This window comes from Oncorhynchus keta, chromosome 23 (genome assembly GCF_023373465.1).
Source record: "Oncorhynchus keta strain PuntledgeMale-10-30-2019 chromosome 23, Oket_V2, whole genome shotgun sequence".
Taxonomy (NCBI): domain Eukaryota; kingdom Metazoa; phylum Chordata; class Actinopteri; order Salmoniformes; family Salmonidae; genus Oncorhynchus; species Oncorhynchus keta.
In genome coordinates this window covers 2,322,384-2,347,383 of record NC_068443.1, presented here as the reverse complement: position 1 = coordinate 2,347,383, position 25,000 = coordinate 2,322,384, and the positions used below count along the sequence as shown (strand labels likewise).

Sequence of the window (25,000 nt, the reverse complement as noted above, 5' to 3'; positions counted from 1 at the left end):
TACTACTACTACTACTACTGCTACACTACTTCTACATTACTACTACTACTACTACTACTACACTACCTCTACATTACTACTACTTCTACATTACTACTATCACTTCTACACTATTTGTACATTACTACTACTACTACTACTACACTACTGCTACATTACTACTACTACACTACTTCTACATTACTACTACTACTACTGCTACTACTACTACACTACTTCTACATGAATACTACTACACTACTTCTACATTACTACTACTACTGCTACTAGTACTACACTACTTCTACATGAATACTACTACACTACTTCTACATTACTACTACTACTGCTACTAGTACTACACTACTTCTACATGAATACTACTACACTACTTCTACAGTACTACTACTACTGCTACTACTACTACTACACTACTTCTACATGAATACTACTACACTACTTCTACATTACTACTACTACTGCTACTGGTACTACACTTCTTCTACATGAATACTACTACACTACTTCTACATTACTACTACTACCTCTACTACTACTACACTACATCTACATGAATACTACTACAATACTTCTACATTACTACTACTACTACTACTACTACACTACTTCTACATGAATACTACTACACTACTTCTACATTACTACTACTACTGCTACTGGTACTACACTACTTCTACATGAATACTACTACACTACTTCTACATTACTACTACTACCTCTACTACTACTACACTACATCTACATGAATACTACTACAATACTTCTACATTACTACTACTACTACTACTACTACACTACTTCTACATGAATACTACTACACTACTTCTACATTACTACTACTACTACTACTACACTACTTCTACATGAATACTACTACACTACTTCTACATTACTACTACTACTACTATTACTACTACTACTACACTACTGCTACATTACTACTACTACACTACTTCTAAATTACTACTACTACACTACTTCTGCATTACTACTATGTAATACTGCTACATTATGACATTACTACTAACCCTAACCCACTGTTCCCAGGCCGTCATTGAAAATAAGAATGTGTTCTTAACTGACTTGCCTGGTTAAATAAAGGTAAAAATTAAAAAAATAAAAATAAAATATCACAACTAATACATTACATTACCGCTACATTACCACTACTACATTACCAGTACTACTACATTGCTACTAATGCATTACCATTACTACTGCATTATTACTAATACATTATCGGTACTACTACATTATTACTACTGCATTATCAGTGCTACTATATTACTACTAATGAATTACCATTACTACTACATTATTGCTAATACATTGCCATTACTACTCATTACTACTAATGTATTACCATTACTACTACATTACTACAGATACCAGTACTACTACATTACCAGTGATACATTATCAGTACTACTACATTACTACTAATGTATTACCATTACTACTACATTCCTACTAATCCATAACCATTACTACTACATTATTACTAATACATTGCCATTACTACTGCATTACTACTAATGTATTACCATTACTACTACATTACTACTGATACATTACCATTACTACAGCTCAGTACTACTGCATTACTACTACTGCATTACTACTAATGTATTACCATTACTACTACATTACCAGTACTACTACATTACCACTAATACATTATCAGTACTACGGCATTCCTACTAATACATAGCCATTACTACTACTACATTCCTACTAATACATTACCACTACTACTACATTACTACCGATACATTACCATTACTACTACATTACTACCGATACATTACCATTACTACTACATTCCTACTGATACATTACCATTACTACTACATTACTACCGATACACTACCATTACTACTACATTACTACGGATACATTACCATTACTACTACATTACCACTAATACATTATCAGTACTACGACATTCCTACTAATACATAGCCATTACTACTACTAAATTCCTACTAATACATTACCATTACTGCTACATTACTACTGATACATTACCATTACTACTACATTACTACTGATACATTACCATTACTCCTACATCACTACCGATACATTACCATTACTACTACATTACTACTGATACATTACCATTACTACTACATTACTACCGATACATTACCATTACTACTACATTACTACTGATACATTATCATCACTACTACATCACTACTGATACATTACCATTACTACTACATTACTACCGATACATTACCATTACTACAGCTCTGTTCCCATATCCACACTAACAAACTACTTGAGGCTTTTATATTGAACATTTGGTTTGCGAGTGGGGATGTTAAATAGACTAGATTTTCTCGGGCCACAGAGACACTCTTGTTTGAATACCTCTTACAAACATTATCCTCTCTCAGGACTAGAGGAAGCAGGCCATGCTAAGCAAACAGAAGATGTAATCGAGAGAGAGAGAGAGAGCTGGGTGAAGACGCTAATGCTACTCAAACACGTGCTGCAAACAGTCCTCGAGGACACCTGGAAATCGATTGAAGAACAGTGTATTTTGTGTCTGTCTTTGACCGTCTGTTTTTCTCTTGCCTCCTGTCCTCCTCCAGAGAGGAGCCCATGAGATCCGCGAGATCCGTCAGTTCCACTTCACGGGGTGGCCGGACCACGGGGTGCCCTACCACGCTACTGGCCTCCTGGGCTTTGTACGTAGGGTCAAGGCCAAGACACTCAGCAACGCTGGGCCCATGGTCATCCACTGCAGGTATGATTCTATCCCCTCTTTCTCTGTCTCTCTCTGGGGCCTGGGGCTCTTGCCCTGACAACCTGATATCTAATTCTTCAAAACCTGAATGCGAAACTTAAGCTGTCATGGAGAGTATTACTGACAATTATACATTTACGTACAGTTTTTGAAATGTATGTCTCACAGCTCTCTATCCCTGTGTCTCTCTCTCTCTCTCTCGCTATCTCTCTCTCTGTCTATACATTTTTCAATTCAATTCAAAGAGCTTTATTAGCATGGGAAACATGTTTAAATTGCCAAAGCAAGTGAAATAGATAATAAACTAAAGTGAAATAAACAATAACAAATTAACAGTAAACATTTCTCATCTCTCTCTCTCTCTCTGTGTCTCTCTCTGTGTCTCTCTCTGTCTCTCTCTCTCTCTCTCTCTCTGTGTCTCTCTTTCTATGTCTCTCTGTCGCTCTCTCTCTGTGTCTCTCTCTCTCTCTCTTTGTGTCTCTGTTGCGCTCTCTATGTCTCTCTGACTCTCTCTCTCTCTCTCTGTCTCTCTCTCTCTGGCTGTCTCTCTGTCTCTCTCTCTCTCTGTCTCTCTCTCTCTCTCTCTCTCTCTCTCTCTCTCTCTCTATCTGTGTCTCTCTGTCGCTCTCTCTCTGTGTCTCTCTGTTGCTCTCTCTCTCTGTCTCTCTCTCTGTCTCTCTCTCTCTGTGTCTCTGTTGGTCGCTTTCTCTCTGTGTCTCTCTCTCTGTCTCTCTCTCTGTGTCTCTCTCTCTCTCTCTCTCTCTCTCTCTCTCTCTCTCTCTCTCTGTGTCTCTCTCTGTGTCTCTCTCTGTCTCTCTCTCTCTCTCTCTCTCTGTGTCTCTCTTTCTATGTCTCTCTGTCGCTCTCTCTTTCTTTCTCTCTTTCTGTCTCTCTCTGTCTCTGTTGCTCTCTCTCGCTCTCTCTCTCTGTCTCTCTCTCTCGGTGTCTCTCTCTCTGTGTCTCTGTCTCTATAGCGCGGGGGCTGGCCGAACAGGCTGTTTCATAGTGATTGACATCATGCTGGACATGGCAGAGAGAGAGGGCGTGGTGGACATCTATAACTGTGTCAGAGAGCTGCGCTCCAGGAGAGTCAACATGGTGCAGACTGAGGTACAGTACAGACGGACGGACGGACGGACGGACGGACGGACGGACGGACGGACGGACGGACGGACGGACAGACAGACAGACAGACAGACAGACAGACAGACAGACAGACAGAGGTCATCTCACAGTATGCAGGTCACACATCTCATTTACAGTAGTAATGCAGGTCACACATCTCATTTACAGTAGTAATGCAGGTCACACATCTCATTTACAGTAGTAATGCAGGTCACACATCTCATTTACAGTAGTAATGCAGGTAACACATCTCATTTACAGTAGTAATGCAGGTCACACATCTCATTTACAGTAGTAATGCAGGTCACACATCTCATTTACAGTAGTAATTTGGGTCGCCCATCTGGGTAATGCCACGACCTCCCTTGTAAAGTCTCGTCACCTCAAATAAAATGTTATTTGTCACGTGGTTCGAAAACAACAGGTGTAGACTAACAGTGAAATGCTTGGTAAACAACAGGTGTAGACTAACAGTGAAATGCTGACTGACTGGGTCCTTGGTAAACAACAGGTGTAGACTAACAGTGAAATGCTTGGTAAACAACAGGTGTAGACTAACAGGGAAATGCTGACTGACGTTCCCAACAACGCAGAGAGAAAAATATAGAACAAATAACCACACGAGGAATAAATCCACAATGAGTAACAATAACTTGGCTATATACAGGGGGTACCAGTGCCGAGTCCACGTGCAGGGGGTACCAGTACCGAGTCCACGTGCAGGGGGTACCAGTACCGAGTACACGTGCAGGGGGTACCAGGTCATTTAGGAAATAGATATTTTCATAGAGGTAGGGGTAAAGTGACTAGACAACAGTGCAGGGGAGGGGGTACCAGGTCATTTAGGTAATAGATCTTTATATAGAGGTAGGGGTAAAGTGACTAGACAACAGTGCAGGGGGTACCAGGTCATTTAGGTAATAGATATTTTCATAGAGGTAGGGGTAAAGTGACTAGACAACAGTGCAGGGGGTACCAGGTCATTTAGGTAATAGATCTTTATATAGAGGTAGGGGTAAAGTGACTAGACAACAGGATAAATGTTCACCGTACACTGAGAGGCGATAGAGGGGGTGTCAACGACAGTTAAATAGTTCTCATCTGGTTCAACACATGGCATCATCATTCCCCGACTACGATTATGTCTCCGGGTACTCATCTATGACATCATCATCTATAGAGTAGAATACACAGACTGGACAAGGGGGTGCAGGCAGGCACAAGACAGACAATACGAAGGGTAAATACAATATTTTTACTGGCTTGAAAAACGAGCAGGTTTTTAGCTCAATGATGAGGTTGGGGGGGGGACAACATCCCAGGCACCGTCTTCTAACTTTTACAGACCAGGGTAGAGCTGTGTTGGGTTTCTGCTGAAGGACTCAGTGTGAGCAGACACCATCTGGAGTCATCCATAGTGGGGCTGAATGCATCATTTCACCCTGATTCCTTTTAAATCACAGGCGTCATTGGATTTAACGGGCAAATGTTTCATAGACGACGACGGGCCGATTGGTACTTTAGCAACTGGAGAACAAATGAGTGACTGACTGACACACACTCCTCAAGTTCAGGGTGGGACTGGTGGTAGGGTGGCGGTGGGGGTAGGGTGGTGTAGGGGTAGGGGTGGTGTAGGGGTAGGATGGTGTGGGGGCGGGGGTGGCAGTGGGGTGGTGGTAGGGTGGCGGTGGGGGTAGGGTGGTGTAGGGGTAGGGGTGGTGTAGGGTAGGGTGGGGTAGGGTAGGGTGGTGTAGGGTAGGGTGGTGTAGGGTAAGGTGGTGTAGGGTAGGAGTGGTGTAGGGTAGGTTGTTGTAGGGTAGGGGTGGTGTAGGGTAGGGTGGTGTAGGGTAAGGTGGTGTAGGGTAGGGTGGTGTAGGGTAAGGTGGTGTAGGGTAGGGGTGGTGTAGGGTAGGGTGGTGTAGGGTAGGGGTGGTGTAGGGTAGGGTGGTGTAGGGTAAGGTGGTGTAGGGTAGGGTGGTGTGGGGTAGGGTGGTGTAGGGTAGAGTAGGGTAGGGTAGGGTGGTGTAGGGTAGGGGTGGTGTAGGGGTAGGGTGGTGTAGGTAGGGTGGTGTAAGGTAAGGGGGGGTAGGGTAGGGTGGTGTAGGGTAGGGGTGGTGTAGGGTGGTGTAGGGTAGGGTGGTGTAGGGTAGGGATGGTGTAGGGGTAGGGTGGTGTAGGGTATGGTGGTGTAGGGGTAGGGTGGTGTAAGGTAGGGGTGGTGTAGGGTGGTGTAGGGTAGGGTGGTGTAGGGTAGGGTAGGGTGGGGTAGGGTGGTGTAGGGGTAGGGTGGTGTAGGGTGGGGTAGGGTAGGGTGGTGTAGGGTAGGGGTGGTGTAGGGTGGTGTAGGGTAGGGTGGTGTAGGGGTAGGGTGATGTAGGGTAGGGTAGGGGTGGTGTAGGGTAGGGTGGTGTTGGGTAGGGTGGTGTAGGCTAGGGTGGTGTAGGGGTAGGGTGGTGTAGGGTAGGGTGGTGTAGGGTAGGGTGGTGTAGGGTGGGTTAGGGTAGGGTGGGTAGGGGTAGGGTGGTGTGGGGTAGGGTGGTGTAGTAGGGTAGGGTGGGGTAGGGTAGGGAAGGGTGGTGTAGGGTGGTGTAGGGTAGGGGTGGTGTAGGGGTAGGGTGGTGTTGGGTAGGGTGGTGGTGGTGGTGGTGGTGGTGTTAGGGGTGGTAGTGGTAGGGGTGGTGGTGGTGGTTGTAGGGGTGGTGGTGGTGGTGGTGGTGGTGGTGGTGGTAGGGGTGGTGGTGGTAGGGGTGGTGGTGGTGGTGGTGGTGGGGGTGGTGGTGGTGGGGGTGGTGGAGGTGGTGGTGTTGGAAGGGTAGGGGTGGTGGTGGTGGTGGTGGTGGAAGGGGTAGGGGTGATGGTGGTGGTGGTGGTGGTGGTGGTAGGGGTGGTGGTGGTAGGGGTGGTGGTGGTGGTAGGGGTAGGGGTGGTGGTGTTAGGGATGGTGGTGGTGGTGGTAGTAGGGGTGGTGGTGGTGGTAGGGGTGGTGGTGGTGGTAGGGGTGGTGGTGGTGGTGGTGGTAGGGGTGGTGGTGGTTGTAGGGGGGTGGTGGTGGTGGTGGTGGTGGTGGTGGTAGGGTTGGTGGTGGTGGTGGTGGTGGGGGTGGTGGTGGTGGTGGTGGTGGAGGTGGTGGTGTTGGAAGGGGTAGGGGTGGTGGTGGTGGTGGTGGTAGGGGTATTGGTGGTGGTGGTGGTAGGGGTGTTGGTGGTGGTGGTGGTGGAGGTGGTGGTGTTGGAAGGGGTAGGGGTGGTGGTGGTGGTGGAAGGGGTAGGGGTGATGGTGGTGGTGGTGGTGGTGGTGGTAGTGGTGGTAGGGGTAGGGGTGGTGGTGGTGTTAGGGGTGGTGGTGGTGGTGGTAGGGGTGGTGGTAGGGGTGGTGGTAGGGGTGGTGGTAGGGGTGGTGGTGGTAGGGGTGGTGGTGGTAGGGGTGGTGGTAGGGGTAGGGGTGGTGGTGGTGGTGGTGATGGTGCTAGGGGTGATGGTGGTGGTGGTGGTAGGGGTGGTGGTGGTAGGGGTGATGGTGGTGGTGGTGGTGGGGGTGGTGGTGGTGGTGGTGGTGGTGGGGGTGGTGGTGGTGGTGGTGGTGGTGGTGGTGGTAGGGGTGGTGGTGGTGGTGGTAGAGGTAGGGGTGGTGGTGGTGATGGTGGTAGTGGTGGTGGTAGGGGTGGTGGTGGTGGTGGTGGTGGTAGGGGTGGTGGTGGTGGGGGTGGTGGTGGTGGTGGAAGCGGTGGTGGTGGTGGTAGGGGTGGCGGTGGTGGTGGTGGTGGAGGCGGTGGTGGTGGTAGGGGTGGTGGTGGTAGGGGTGGTGGTGGTGGTGGTGGTGGTGGTGGTGGTGGTAGGGGTGGTGGTGGTAGGGGTGGTGGTGGTAGGGGTGGTGGTGGTGGTGGTGGTGGAGGCGGTGGTGGTGGAGGCGGTGGTGGTGGTGATGTCCGGCCTGTGGCTCTATTTCTCCCTACTGCTGCGGATTCCATCTTTAAGGTTAAAGTTTGGAATAGAACACTCAGGCTCACTAACGAGGATCTAAAACACCTCCTGGCTGCTCGTTAGATGACATCATCGTGTCACGTGTCGCGTCTATTAATCAGTGACCTCACTGTCGTAGGTATTGGTCCCGAAGTGACAGCGGACCGCTCATCTAAAATGTCACGTCACAACTGGTTTACGTCAAGCCTTAAGCTGTGGCCGTCTACCCGGCTGGGTATGTGGATGTGGGGGAAGGAAGGGGGGGAGGAAGAGGGGGAGGGGGGCTTGGTTGGCTGCGCTGCGCTGCGCTGCGCTGGGTCGGTGAGTGGTGGGCATTGGAGTGAACCTGTTATGCCCTTCTGCTCTGTTCTCCGTTACTTTAAGGTGAACAGGGGATTGTGCTTATTTTTTAGATTCATTTATCGGTCACAATTTAGACCCTATTATAAAGACCCTATTATATAGGCCCTATTATATTGGCCCTATTATATAGACCCTATTATATAGACCCTATTATATAGACCCTATTATATAGATCCTATTATATAGACCCTATTATATAGGCCCTATTATATAGACCCTATTATATAGACCCTATTATATAGACCCTATTATATAGACCCTATTATCAAGGCCCTATTATATAGGCCCTATTATATAGACCCTATTATATAGACCCTATTATATTGGCCCTATTATATAGGCCCTATTATATAGGCCCTATTATATAGACCCTATTATATAGACCCTATTATCAATGCCCTATTATATAGGCCCTATTATATAGACCCTATTATATAGACCCTATTATATAGACCCTATTATATAGACCTATATATAGACCCTATTATATAGACCCTATTATATAGACCCTATTATCAAGGCCCTATTATATAGACCTATATATAGACCCTATTATATAGACCCTATTATATAGACCCTATTATATAGACCCTATTATATAGACCTATTATATGGCCCTATTATATAGACCCTATTATATAGACCCTATTATATTGGCCCTATTATATAGACCCTATTATATAGACCCTATTATATTGGCCCTATTATATAGACCCTATTATATAGACCCTATTATATTGGCCCTATTATATAGACCCTATTATATAGACCCTATTATATTGGCCCTATTATATAGACCCTATTATATAGACCCTATTATCAAGGCCCTATTATATAGGCCCTATTATATAGACCCTATTATATAGGCCCTATTATATAGACCCTATTATATAGACCCTATTATATTGGCCCTATTATATAGACCCTATTATATAGACCCTATTATATAGACCCTATTATATTGGCCCTATTATATTGACCCTATTATATAGACCCTATTATATAGGCCCTATTATATAGACCCTATTATATAGACCCTATTATATTGGCCCTATTATATTGACCCTATTATATAGACCCTATTATATAGGCCCTATTATATAGACCATATTATATAGACCCTATTATATAGGCCCTATTATATAGACCCTATTATATAGCCCCTATTATATAGACCCTATTATATAGGCCCTATTATATAGACCCTATTATATTGACCCTATTATATAGGCCCTATTATATAGACCCTATTATATTGACCCTATTATATAGGCCCTATTATATAGACCCTATTAATTTCCATCTCTTTATGTGTGCTGATTGTCTGTTGTTTGATATTGTCCCGTTGTGTCCATCTTTCTGCTTTTTCCAGGAGCAATATGTCTTCATCCACGATGCCATCTTGGAGGCGTGTCTTTGTGGTGACACCACCATTCCAGCCAATCAGCTGCGCTCGGTCTACTATGAAATGAACCGATTGGACCCCCAGACCAACTCCTCCCAGATCAAAGAGGAGTTCCGGGTGAGAATGTGTTCCATTGTGATCCTTCCTCATTTAGGCCAGCAAGTCGAGTGTCCTACACAGACGCATTTGCAGTGCATTTTTCCACATTTTCTTACTTCACAGCCTTATTCTAAAATGTATTTAAATATAATAATAATTCTCATCAATCTACACACAATATCCCATAATGACAAAAGTGAAAACAGGTTGTAATACATTTTTGCTAATTTATTTATTCTCCTTGCTGCTTATTTGAGCTGTTCTTTGTATTTTTTAAATATATATTTTTTAAATTATTTATTACAAAAAACACAAGGAAGAGGTAACATTAAAGTATTAGAACACGAAGGACAAATAATCAAGACACTATCAAACACTACAGCATCAAGACACTATCAAACACTACAGCATCAAGACACTATCAAACACTACAGCATCAAGACACTATCAAACACTACAGCATCAAGACACTATCAAACACTACAGCATCAAGACACTATCAAACACTACAGCATCAAGACACTATCAAACACTACAGCATCAAGACACTATCAAACACTACAGCATCAAGACACTATCAAACACTACAGCATCAAGACACTATCAAACACTACAGCATCAAGACACTATCAAACACTACAGCATCAAGACACTATCAAACACTACAGCATCAAGACACTATCAAACACTACAGCATCAAGACACTATCAAACACTACAGCATCAAGACACTATCAAACACTACAGCATCAAGACACTATCAAACACTACAGCATCAAGACACTATCAAACACTACAGCATCAAGACACTATCAAACACTACAGCATCAAGACACTATCAAACACTACAGCATCAAGACACTATCAAACACTACAGCATCAAGACACTATCAAACACTACAGCATCAAGACACTATCAAACACTACAGCATCAAGACACTATCAAACACTACAGCATCAAGACACTATCAAACACTACAGCATCAAGACACTATCAAACACTACAGCATCAAGACACTATCAAACACTACAGCATCAAGACACTATCAAACACTACAGCATCAAGACACTATCAAACACTACAGCATCAAGACACTATCAAACACTACAGCATCAAGACACTATCAAACACTACAGCATCAAGACACTATCAACCACTACAGCATCAAGACACTATCAAACACTACAGCATCAAGACACTATCAAACACTACAGCATCAAGACACTATCAAACACTACAGCATCAAGACACTATCAAACACTACAGCATCAAGACACTATCAAACACTACAGCATCAAGACACTATCAAACACTACAGCATCAAGACACTATCAAACACTACAGCATCAAGACACTATCAAACACTACAGCATCAAGACACTATCAAACACTACAGCATCAAGACACTATCAAACACTACAGCATCAAGACACTATCAAACACTACAGCATCAAGACACTATCAAACACTACAGCATCAAGACACTATCAAACACTACAGCATCAAGACACTATCAAACACTACAGCATCAAGACACTATCAAACACTACAGCATCAAGACACTATCAAACACTACAGCATCAAGACACTATCAAACACTACAGCATCAAGACACTATCAAACACTACAGCATCAAGACACTATCAAACACTACAGCATCAAGACACTATCAAACACTACAGCATCAAGACACTATCAAACACTACAGCATCAAGACACTATCAAACACTACAGCATCAAGACACTATCAAACACTACAGCATCAAGACACTATCAAACACTACAGCATCAAGACACTATCAAACACTACAGCATCAAGACACTATCAAACACTACAGCATCAAGACACTATCAAACACTACAGCATCAAGACACTATCAAACACTACAGCATCAAGACACTATCAAACACTACAGCATCAAGACACTATCAAACACTACAGCATCAAGACACTATCAAACACTACAGCATCAAGACACTATCAAACACTACAGCATCAAGACACTATCAAACACTACAGCATCAAGACACTATCAAACACTACAGCATCAAGACACTATCAAACACTACAGCATCAAGACACTATCAAACACTACAGCATCAAGACACTATCAAACACTACAGCATCAAGACACTATCAAACACTACAGCATCAAGACACTATCAAACACTACAGCATCAAGACACTATCAAACACTACAGCATCAAGACACTATCAAACACTACAGCATCAAGACACTATCAAACACTACAGCATCAAGACACTATCAAACACTACAGCATCAAGACACTATCAAACACTACAGCATCAAGACACTATCAAACACTACAGCATCAAGACACTATCAAACACTACAGCATCAAGACACTATCAAACACTACAGCATCAAGACACTATCAAACACTACAGCATCAAGACACTATCAAACACTACAGCATCAAGACACTATCAAACACTACAGCATCAAGACACTATCAAACACTACAGCATCAAGACACTATCAAACACTACAGCATCAAGACACTATCAAACACTACAGCATCAAGACACTATCAAACACTACAGCATCAAGACACTATCAAACACTACAGCATCAAGACACTATCAAACACTACAGCATCAAGACACTATCAAACATGTATCAGTCTTCCTGCAACAGAGCCGTCCTTATGTGTGAGGGTGTCTACTACTACTATCAAACATGTATCAGTCTTCCTGCAACAGAGCCATCCTTATGTGTGAGGGTGTCTACTACTACTATCAAACATGTATCAGTCTTCCTGCAACAGAGCCGTCCTTATGTGTGAGGGTGTCTACTACTACTATCAAACATGTATCAGTCTTCCTGCAACAGAGCCGTCCTTATGTGTGAGGGTGCGTGTGCATGATAGTGATATAAAATATATGTCATAGTTTCCTTTTTCATGATCACAATCTTGTGAAAGCCGAACCCACCAAGATCCCCCCACAGTTCCCCAATATCTGTCCCTCAACCATTCGAGAGCCCTCCCAGAGCCCCCCGGGGGAAAAAATGCAATTAATTCCCCACCCCCAAGAACCCCCCAATGCACCAACAACCAAGAGAACTATAGAGGAAAATAGGAAAAGACAGAAGAAACAAAAAATGTAACTAAATAATACATTTAAAACAAAGGAAAAATAATAATAAATAAATAACAAAAATAATAATAATAATAATAATAATAATAATAATAATAATAATAAAACGAATAATAATAATAATAATAATAATAATAATAATAATAATAATAATAATAATAATAATAATAATAATAATAATGTATAATAATAATAATAATAATAATAATAATAATAATAATAATGAATACTAATAATAATAAAACATTAAAAATAATAATAATAATAATAAATACATTTAAAACAAAGGACATCAAGGACAACTGAAATCATAACAGCAATGCCTTCTTTATATATTTGTGTGCAGGTCTGGCACTATTACATGTATGTGTGTGTTCTTGTATGTGTTTATTTGAATGAGGGTGTGTGTATATACATGTGTACAAACACCTGCACGGCATCAGCCTCAGGCAAACTGCCATTAGTTGTAAAAACACGGCCACTTGGTGTCGTTCAAATGTACTTTTATTATGTTTTATTTGGACTTTTTCCCCCCTTTATCTTTAGAGCATCATTCTCTCTCTCACACAGCAACTCCACTCCCACTTGTCTCCAATTCTACATACCAACCCTCAGCTTCCCTCAGCCCATCCCATCTATCTCTGCTGGCCACCCTCAGCCCATCCCAACCCTCAGCTTCCCTCAGCCCATCCCAACCCTCAGCTTCCTCAGCCCATCCCATCCCAACCCTCAGCTTCCCTCAGTCCATCCCATCTATCTCTGCTGGCCACCCTCAGCCCATCCCATCCCAACCCTCAGCTTCCCTCAGCCCATCCCATCCCAACCCTCAGCTTCCCTCAGCCCATCCCATCTCAACCCTCAGCTTCCCTCAACACATCCCATCCCAACCCTCAGCTTCCCTCAGTCCATCCCATCTATCTCTGCTGGCCACCCTCAGCCCATCCCATCCCAACCCTCAGCTTCCCTCAGTCCATCCCATCTATCTCTGCTGGCCACCCTCAGCCCATCCCATCCCAACCCTCAGCTTCCCTCAGCCCATCCCATCCCAACCCTCAGCTTCCCTCAGCCCATCCCATGCCAACCCTCAGCCCATCCCATCCCAACCCTCAGCTTCCCTCAGCTCAGCCCATCCCATCCCAACCCTCAGCTTCCCTCAGCCCATCCCAACTCTCAGCTTCCCTCAGCCCATCCCAACCCTCAGCTTCCCTCAGCCCATCGCAACCCTCAGTTTCCCTCAGCCCATCCCATACCAACCCTCAGCTTCCCTTAGCCCATCCTATCCCAACCCTCAGCTTCCCTCAGCCCATCCCATCCCAACCCTCAGCTTCCCTCAGCCCATCCCAACCCTCAGCTTCCCTCAGCTCATCCCATCCCAACCCTCAGCTTCCCTCAGCCCATCCCATCCCAACCCTCAGCTTCCCTCAGCTCAGCCCATCCCATCCCAACCCTCAGCTTCCCTCAGCCCATCCCATCCCAACCCTCAGCTTCCCTCAGCTCAGCCCATCCCATCCCAACCCTCAGCTTCCCTCAGCCCATCCCATCCCAACCCTCAGCTTCCCTCAGCCCATCCCATATATCTCTGCTGGCCACCCACTTCGTGTTTCTACGCAACACATATCTTTCAACTATGCTGCGATGTTTAACTCACAATTTCAATATATCTTATCGAATAGAATCCACAGATTGCGTGTTGAAGATCAATACTTTTACTAAGTGTATCAGTATATTAGTAATTGACTGACCCGGTCTCTCCAGATCTCCTAACAGTACTATTTCTAGGGTCTATTTTAGATCAATGCTATGCATTATCAGCCATTCCTGAACCTGAGACCAGAAACAGGCTACCTGAGGGAAATACCAAAATAAATGGTCTATTGATTCTGTATCCTCACAACAAAATCTGCAGAGCTTCGATCATTTTATGCCCCAAATATTCAACATTTTGTTGGTGGCAAGAATTCTATATAATAATTTTAGCTGAAAAGCACGAAGTCTTGAATCTTGCGTTGTTTTAAATATCAACTCATACACCCTGTACCATGGAATCGGTACATCAAAAATCTCTTCCCAACTATTTTGCAATCTGTATGGCGCAGCTGTCAACATCCTGGTCCTCAAATGAAACGGGTATTCTTTCCTATTTATGCTATTTTTATTCCTCCACCAGTTATTATCCTCATATTGGGCAGACAGACCAGTTCCCTACCTCCTCCCACTGCCACCCTCCTCCTCCAGTATTGATCCTTTATATTGGGCAGACAGACCAGTTCCCTACCTCCTCCCTCTGCCACCTGCCTCCTCCAGTTTTTATCCTTTATTTTGGGCAGACAGACCAGTTCCCTCCCTCCTCCCTCTGCCACCTGCCTCCTCCAGTTTTGATCCTTTATTTTGGGCAGACAGACCAGTTCCCTACCTCCTCTCTGCCACCTGCCTCCTCCAGTATTGATCCTTTATTTTGGGCAGACAGACCAGTTCCCCACCTCCTCCCACCTGCCTTCTCCAGTTTTGATTCTTTATATTGGGCAGACAGACCAGTTCCCTACCTCCTCCCACCTGCCTCCTCCAGTTTTTATCCTTTATATTGGGCAGACAGACCATTTCCCCACCTCCTCCCACCTGCCTCCTCCAGTTTTGATCCTTTATATTGGGCAGACAGACCAGTTCCCCACCTCCTCCCACCTGCCTCCTCCAGTTTTTATCCTTTATATTGGGCAGACAGACCAGTTCCCTACCTCCTCCCACCTGCCTCCTCCAGTTTTTATCCTTTATATTGGGCAGACAGACCAGTTCCCCACCTCCTCCCACCTGCCTCCTCCAGTTTTTATCCTTTATATTGGGCAGACAGACCAGTTCCCCACCTCCTCCCACCTGCCTCCTCCAGTTTTTATCCTTTATATTGGGCAGACAGACCAGTTCCCTCCCTCCTCCCACCTGCCTCCTCCAGTTTTTATCCTTTATATTGGGCAGACAGACCAGTTCCCCACCTCCTCCCACCTGCCTCCTCCAGTTTTTATCCTTTATATTGGGCAGACAGACCAGTTCCCTACCTCCTCCCACCTGCCTCCAGTTTTTATCCTTTATATTGGGCAGACAGACCAGTTCCCTCCCTCCTCCCACCTGCCTCCTCCAGTTTTTATCCTTTATATTGGGCAGACAGACCAGTTCCCTACCTCCTCCCACCTGCCTCCAGTTTTTATCCTTTATATTGGGCAGACAGACCAGTTCCCTCCCTCCTCCCACCTGCCTCCTCCAGTTTTTATCCTTTATATTGGGCAGACAGACCAGTTCCCTCCCTCCTCCCACCTGCCTCCTCCAGTTTTTATCCTTTATATTGGGCAGACAGACCAGTTCCCCACCTCCTCCCACCTGCCTCCTCCAGTTTTGATCCTTTATATTGGGCAGACAGACCAGTTCCCCACCTCCTCCCACCTGCCTCCTCCAGTTTTTATCCTTTATATTGGGCAGACAGACCAGTTCCCTCCCTCCTCCCACCTGCCTCCTCCAGTTTTTATCCTTTATATTGGGCAGACAGACCAGTTCCCCACCTCCTCCCACCTGCCTCCTCCAGTTTTGATCCTTTATATTGGGCAGACAGACCAGTTCCCTCCCTCCTCCCACCTGCCTCCTCCAGTTTTTATCCTTTATATTGGGCAGACAGACCAGTTCCCTGCCTCCTCCCGCTGCCACCTGCCTCCTCCAGTATTGATCCTTTATATTGGGCAGACAGACCAGTTCCCTACCTCCTCCAGTTTAGATCCTTTATATTGGGCAGACAGACCAGTTCCCTACCTCCTCCCGCTGCCACCTGCCTCCTCCTGCCTGTCAATTGGTTGTACTCTTGGATTGAGCAGACCTTCCCGTACAATTCTGATAACTCCATGAAGGACATAACTCTACCATTACAATTTACAATATAATTTAAGAACAAAATACCCTTTTCAAACATCTTTCCCATAAATACAGGTATTTTATCAACCAGCACAGTTGAGTTCAGCCATAATATGTGTTGTAATATTCATTCTATCTTTTCAGGGGGATGAAATTTAAATTGTAGCCAGCTCTGCAATGCTTGTTTGAAAAAGACAGATACTTTAAAAAGAAGTATAATTTTCAATGAATCTAAAATGAGACATGGCAATCTGCAGAAAGGCAAAAAAAGGCCATTTCTAAACAACGGACAAGCTTTTCTTATTAACCTACTTAAGAACCATTTAGGGTTCAAATAAAACTTTTGAATAAGTGAATCTTTTAGAGAGAGGTTTAGTGCTTTTATATTTAATCATCTCAACCCACCTCATATTCATTATATAGATAGGCTGGTTTTATTTAGTCTGGTTTAGCGTCCCAGATAAAGCTAAATATTTTTGGCTCATATTATTTGAAAAACGAATCATCAGGTGTAGGCAGCGCCATTATTTTTTATTTCTACTTTGCACATTCTTCCACTGCAAATCTACCATTCCAGTGTTTTACTTGCTATATTGTATTTACTTTGCCACCATGGCCTTTTTTTTTGCCTTTACCTCCCTTCTCACCTCATTTGCTCACGTCGTATATAGACTTGTTTATACTGTATTATTGACTGTATGTTTGTTTTACTCCATGTGTAACTCTGTGTCGTTGTATCTGTCGAACTGCTTTGCTCTATCTTGGCCAGGTCGCAATTGTAAATGAGAACTTGTTTTCAACTTGCCTACCTGGTTAAATAAAGGTGAAATATATTTTTTTTAAGTAAGTGAGTAAACTGAGATATGACTAAGGAGTTAATCAGGGCAATTTTTCCATAAATAGCCAGGTATATACCTCTCCAAGGTTGCAGGATCTTGTCTAATTTTACAAGTTTTCTATTGAAATTCATTGTGGAGAGCTTATTTATGTCTTTTGTGACATGAATACAGAGTATGTCTACTTCACCATCATCCCATTCTATAGGTCAACTGCAGTAAAAGTTGTATTTTTTAAGGATCCAGGCATTGCAGGGATCTTCAATGAGACATTGCAGGGATCTTCAATGTGACATTGCAGGGATCTTCAATGAGACATTGCAGGGATCTTCATGAGACATTGCAGGGATCTTCAATGAGACATTGCAGGGATCTTCAATGAGACATTGCAGGGATCTTCAATGAGACATTGCAGGGATCTTCAATGAGACATTGCAGGGATCTTCAATGTGACATTGCAGGGATCTTCAATGAGACATTGCAGGGATCTTCATGAGACATTGCAGGGATCTTCAATGAGACATTGCAGGGATCTTCAATGAGACATTGCAGGGATCTTCAATGAGACATTGCAGGGATCTTCAATGAGACATTGCAGGGATCTTCAATGTGACATTGCAGGGATCTTCAATGAGGCATTGCAGGGATCTTCAATGAGACATTGCAGGGATCTTCAATGAGACATTGCAGGGATCTTCAATGAGACATTGCAGGGATCTTCAATGAGACATTGCAGGGATCTTCAATGAGACATTGCAGGGATCTTCAATGAGACATTGCAGGGATCTTCAATGAGACATTGCAGGGATCTTCAATGAGACATTGCAGGGATCTTCAATGAGACATTGCAGGGATCTTCAATGAGACATTGCAGGGATCTTCAATGAGACATTGCAGGGATCTTCAATGAGACATTGCAGGGATCTTCAATGAGACATTGCAGGGATCTTCAATGAGTCATTGCAGGGATCTTCAATGTGACATTGCAGGGATCTTCAATGAGACATTGCAGGGATCTTCAATGAGACATTGCAGGGATCTTCAATGAGACATTGCAGGGATCTTCAATGAGACATTGCAGGGATTGCAGGGATCTTCAATGAGACATTGCAGGGATCTTCAATGAGACATTGCAGGGATCTTCAATGAGACATTGCAGGGATCTTCAATGAGACATTGCAGGGATCTTCAATGAGGCATTGCAGGGATCTTCAATGAGACATTGCAGGGATCTTCATGAGGCATTGCAGGGATCTTCAATGAGACATTGCAGGGATCTTCAATGAGACATTGCAGGGATCTTCATGAGACATTGCAGGGATCTTCAATGAGACATTGCAGGGATCTTCATGAGACATTGCAGGGATCTTCAATGAGACATTGCAGGGATCTTCAATGAGACATTGCAGGGATCTTCAATGAGACATTGCAGGGATCTTCAATGAGACATTGCAGGGATCTTCAATGAGAAATTGCAGGGATCTTCAATGAGACATTGCAGGGATCTTCAATGAGACATTGCAGGGATCTTCAATGAGAAATTGCAGGGATCTTCAATGAGACATTGCAGGGATCTTCATGAGACATTGCAGGGATCTTCAATGAGACATTGCAGGGATCTTCAATGAGACATTCATTGCAGGGATCTTCAATGAGACATTGCAGGGATCTTCAATGAGACATTGCAGGGATCTTCAATGAGACATTCATTGCAGGGATCTTCAATGAGACATTGCAGGGATCTTCAATGAGACATTGCAGGGATCTTCAATGAGTCATTGCAGGGATCTTCAATGTGACATTGCAGGGATCTTCAATGAGACATTGCAGGGATCTTCAATGAGACATTGCAGGGATCTTCAATGAGACATTGCAGGGATCTTCAATGAGACATTGCAGGGATCTTCAATGAGACATTGCAGGGATCTTCAATGAGACATTGCAGGGATCTTCAATGAGACATTGCAGGGATCTTCAATGAGACATTGCAGGGATCTTCAATGAGACATTGCAGGGATCTTCAATGAGTCATTGCAGGGATCTTCAATGAGACATTGCAGGGATCTTCATGAGGCATTGCAGGGATCTTCAATGAGACATTGCAGGGATCTTCAATGAGACATTGCAGGGATCTTCATGAGACATTGCAGGGATCTTCAATGAGACATTGCAGGATCTTCATGAGACATTGCAGGGATCTTCAATGAGACATTGCAGGGATCTTCAATGAGACATTGCAGGGATCTTCAATGAGACATTGCAGGGATCTTCAATGAGACATTGCAGGGATCTTCAATGAGAAATTGCAGGGATCTTCAATGAGACATTGCAGGGATCTTCAATGAGACATTGCAGGGATCTTCAATGAGAAATTGCAGGGATCTTCAATGAGACATTGCAGGATCTTCATGAGACATTGCAGGGATCTTCAATGAGACATTGCAGGGATCTTCAATGAGACATTCATTGCAGGGATCTTCAATGAGACATTGCAGGGATCTTCAATGAGACATTGCAGGGATCTTCAATGAGACATTCATTGCAGGGATCTTCAATGAGACATTGCAGGGATCTTCAATGAGACATTGCAGGGATCTTCAATGAGACATTGCAGGGATCTTCAATGAGACATTGCAGGGATCTTCAATGAGACATTGCAGGGATCTTCATGAGTCATTGCAGGGATCGTTAATGAGACATTGCAGGGATCGTTAATGAGACATTGAAGGGATCTTCAATGAGACATTGCAGGGATCTTCAATGAGACATTCATTGCAGGGATCTTCAATGAGACATTGCAGGGATCTTCAATGAGACATTGCAGGGATCTTCAATGAGACATTCATTGCAGGGATCTTCAATGAGACATTGCAGGGATCGTTAATGAGACATTGCAGGGATCTTCAATGAGACATTGCAGGGATCTTCAATGAGACATTGCAGGGATCTTCAATGAGACATTCATTGCAGGGATCTTCAATGAGACATTGCAGGGATCGTTAATGAGACATTGCAGGGATCGTTAATGAGACATTGCAGGGATCTTCAATGAGACATTGCAGGGATCTTCAATGAGACATTCATTGCAGGGATCTTCAATGAGACATTGCAGGGATCTTCAATGAGACATTGCAGGGATCTTCAATGAGACATTCATTGCAGGGATCTTCAATGAGACATTGCAGGGATCTTCAATGAGACATTGCAGGGATCTTCAATGAGACATTGCAGGGATCTTCAATGAGTCATTGCAGGGATCTTCAATGAGACATTGCAGGGATCTTCATGAGGCATTGCAGGGATCTTCAATGAGACATTGCAGGGATCTTCAATGAGACATTGCAGGGATCTTCATGAGACATTGCAGGGATCTTCAATGAGACATTGCAGGGATCTTCATGAGACATTGCAGGGATCTTCAATGAGACATTGCAGGGATCTTCAATGAGACATTGCAGGGATCTTCAATGAGACATTGCAGGGATCTTCAATGAGACATTGCAGGGATCTTCAATGAGAAATTGCAGGGATCTTCAATGAGACATTGCAGGGATCTTCAATGAGACATTGCAGGGATCTTCAATGAGAAATTGCAGGGATCTTCAATGAGACATTGCAGGGATCTTCATGAGACATTGCAGGGATCTTCAATGAGACATTGCAGGGATCTTCAATGAGACATTCATTGCAGGGATCTTCAATGAGACATTGCAGGGATCTTCAATGAGACATTGCAGGGATCTTCAATGAGACATTCATTGCAGGGATCTTCAATGAGACATTGCAGGGATCTTCAATGAGACATTGCAGGGATCTTCAATGAGACATTGCAGGGATCTTCAATGAGACATTGCAGGGATCTTCATGAGTCATTGCAGGGATCGTTAATGAGACATTGCAGGGATCGTTAATGAGACATTGCAGGGATCTTCAATGAGACATTGCAGGGATCTTCAATGAGACATTCATTGCAGGGATCTTCAATGAGACATTGCAGGGATCTTCAATGAGACATTCATTGCAGGGATCTTCAATGAGACATTGCAGGGATCTTCAATGAGACATTGCAGGGATCTTCAATGAGACATTGCAGGGATCTTCAATGAGACATTGCAGGGATCTTCAATGAGACATTGCAGGGATCTTCAATGAGACATTGCAGGGATCTTCAATGAGACATTGCAGGGATCTTCAATGAGACATTGCAGGGATCTTCAATGAGACATTGCAGGGATCTTCATGAGACATTGCAGGGATCTTCATGAGACATTGCAGGGATCTTCAATGAGACATTGCAGGGATCTTCAATGAGACATTGCAGGGATCTTCAATGAGAAATTGCAGGGATCTTCAATGAGACATTGCAGGGATCTTCAATGAGACATTGCAGGGATCTTCAATGAGACATTGCAGGGATCTTCAATGAGACATTGCAGGGATCTTCAATGAGACATTGCAGGGATCTTCAATGAGACATTGCAGGGATCTTCAATGAGACATTGCAGGGATCTTCATGAGACATTGCAGGGATCTTCATGAGACATTGCAGGGATCTTCAATGAGACATTGCAGGGATCTTCAATGAGACATTGCAGGGATCTTCAATGAGACATTGCATGGATCTTCAATGAGACATTGCAGGGATCTTCAATGAGACATTGCAGGGATCTTCAATGAGAAATTGCAGGGATCTTCAATGAGACATTGCAGGGATCTTCAATGAGACATTGCAGGGATCTTCAATGAGAAATTGCAGGGATCTTCAATGAGACATTGCAGGGATCTTCATGAGACATTGCAGGGATCTTCAATGAGACATTGCAGGGATCTTCAATGAGACATTCATTGCAGGGATCTTCAATGAGACATTCATTGCAGGGATCTTCAATGAGACATTGCAGGGATCTTCAATGAGACATTGCAGGGATCTTCAATGAGACATTCATTGCAGGGATCTTCAATGAGACATTGCAGGGATCGTTAATGAGACATTGCAGGGATCTTCAATGAGACATTGCAGGGATCTTCAATGAGACATTGCAGGGATCTTCATTGAGACATTGCAGGGATCGTTAATGAGACATTGCAGGGATCTAGCTTGAGGACTTAATGTAAAACTTGATTCATCGGCATACATGGACACCTTTGTTTTTAAGCATTGGATTTCTAATCCTCTAATGTTGTTATTGGATCTGATTTTAATAGATAGCATTTCGATGGCCATAACGAATAGATATGGTGACAGCGGACACCCTTGTTTAACTCCTCTTGACAATTCAAAACACTCTGAGAAGTAGCTGTTATTTACTATTTGACACCTGGGGTTGCTATACATTATTTTTTACCCATTTTATAAGAGAATTACTGATATTGAAAAAATACAGGCATTTATAAATAGAATGCTGTCTTACTTTATCAAATGGCTTTTCAAAATCCGCTATAAATAACATTCCTGGCTTCTTAGATGGTTCATGATGTTCTATTATTTATAGTAGTTGTCGTATATTATCTCCAATATATAGCCCATGTAAAAACCTGTCTGATCAGGATGAACAATATCTGATAAAAACCCTTTTAATTCTGAGTGCTATGCACTTCAATAGTATTTTTGCATCACAACATTGAAGTGTAAGGGGTCTCCAGTTTTTTAGATGGACTGGATCTTTATATTTGCCATCTGGGTATTCTTTTAATAATAGAGAAATCAGATCTTCCTGCTGAGTACCTGACAGATGACCATTTCCATAGGAGTAGTTAAAATAATCTAACAATGGAGCTTTTAGTATATCAAAAATACTTGATCTACCTCTACCAGTATGTCATCAAGCCCTGGGGTTTTTCAGGCTGAAAGGATTTAATAGCCTCAAAAAGTTATTCCTCTGTAATTTGGCCTTGTGACCCACTGTAACCCACTGTATAAACCTGTAACCCACTGTAACCCACTGTATAAACCTGTAACCCAGTGTAACCCCCTGTAACCCCCTGTAACCCACTGTATAAACCTGTAACCCAGTGTAACCCCCTGTAACCCACTGTATAAACCTGTAACCCACTGTAACCCACTGTATAAACCTGTAACCCAGTGTAACCCCCTGTAACCCCCTATAACCCACTGTATAAACCTGTAACCCAGTGTAACCCCCTGTAACCCACTGTATAAACCTGTATCCCAGTGTAACCCCCTGTAACCCACTGTAACCCCCTGTAACCCAGTGTAACCCCCTGTAACCCACTGTAACCCCCTGTAACCCAGTGTAACCCCCTGTAACCCAGTGTAACCCCCTGTAACCCAGTGTAACCCCCTGTAACCCACTGTAACCCCCTGTAACCCACTGTAACCCCCTGTAACCCAGTGTAACCCCCTGTAACCCACTGTAACCGTCTGTAACCCACTGTAACCCCCTGTAACCCACTGTAACCCCCTGTAACCCAGTGTAACCCCCTGTAACCCAGTGTAACCCCCTGTAACCCACTGTAACCCACTGTAACCCACTGTAACCCCCTGTAACCCAGTGTAACCCACTGTAACCCCCTGTAACCACCTGTAACCCACTGTAACCCCCTGTAACCCAGTGTAACCCCCATGTAACCCCCTGTCACCCCTGTAACCCACTGTAACCCCCTGTAACCCAGTGTAACCCAGTGTAACCCCCTGTAACCACCTGTATCGCCCTGTAACCCACTATTGCCCTGTAACCCACTGTAACCCCCTGTAACCCACTATCGCCCTGTAACCCACTGTAACCCACTGTAACCACCTGTATCGCCCTGTAACCCCCTGTAACCCACTGTAACCCACTGTAACCCACTATCGCCCTGTAACCCACTGTAACCCACTGTAACCACCTGTATCGCCCTGTAACCCACTGTAACCCCCTGTAACCCACTGTAACCCCCTGTAACCCAGTGTAACCCAGTGTAACCCCCTGTAACCACCTGTATCGCCCTGTAACCCACTATTGCCCTGTAACCCACTGTAACCCCCTGTAACCCACAATCGCCCTGTAACCCACTGTAACCCACTGTAACCACCTGTATCGCCCTGGAACCCCCTGTAACCCACTGTAACCCACTGTATAAACCTGTAACCCAGTGTAACTCCCTGTAACCCACTGTAACCCCCTGTAACCCAGTGTAACCCCCTGTAACCCACTGTAACCCCCTGTAACCCAGTGTAACCCCCTGTAACCCAGTGTAACCCCCTGTAACCCACTGTAACCCCCTGTAACCCACTGTAACCCCCTGTAACCCAGTGTAACCCCCTGTAACCCACTGTAACCCACTGTAACCCACTGTAACCCCCTGTAACCCACTGTAACCCCCTGTAACCCCCTGTAACCACCTGTAACCCACTGTAACCCCCTGTAACCCAGTGTAACCCCCTGTAACCCCCTGTCACCCCCTGTAACCCACTGTAACCCCCTGTAACCCAGTGTAACCCAGTGT

The 25,000-nt window shown here is 44.2% G+C and overlaps 1 protein-coding gene and 1 long non-coding RNA gene across 3 annotated transcripts in view; one reads left to right on the top strand and one right to left on the bottom strand.

Moving 5' to 3' along the window:
* The window catches only part of LOC127910876 (receptor-type tyrosine-protein phosphatase mu-like), a 688,506-nt gene that overhangs the window by 638,398 nt on the left and 25,108 nt on the right, over positions 1-25,000 (top strand). Inside the window, exons 27-29 of the mRNA XM_052475958.1 lie at positions 2,604-2,758; positions 3,733-3,868; positions 9,578-9,727. Coding sequence (XP_052331918.1) covers positions 2,604-2,758; positions 3,733-3,868; positions 9,578-9,727 — 441 coding nt within the window. The remainder of the gene's footprint in view (positions 1-2,603; positions 2,759-3,732; positions 3,869-9,577; positions 9,728-25,000) is intronic.
* LOC127910879 (uncharacterized) lies at positions 15,481-16,549 on the bottom strand. 2 transcript variants are annotated; one of them, XR_008076508.1, is made up of 3 exons: positions 16,260-16,549; positions 15,699-15,887; positions 15,481-15,572 (listed from the first exon to the last, which is right to left on the bottom strand). It is a non-coding gene; the product is annotated as an uncharacterized LOC127910879 (long non-coding RNA). The 2 variants fall into 2 exon arrangements; XR_008076509.1 differs by lacking the exon at positions 16,260-16,549 and adding an exon at positions 16,071-16,221.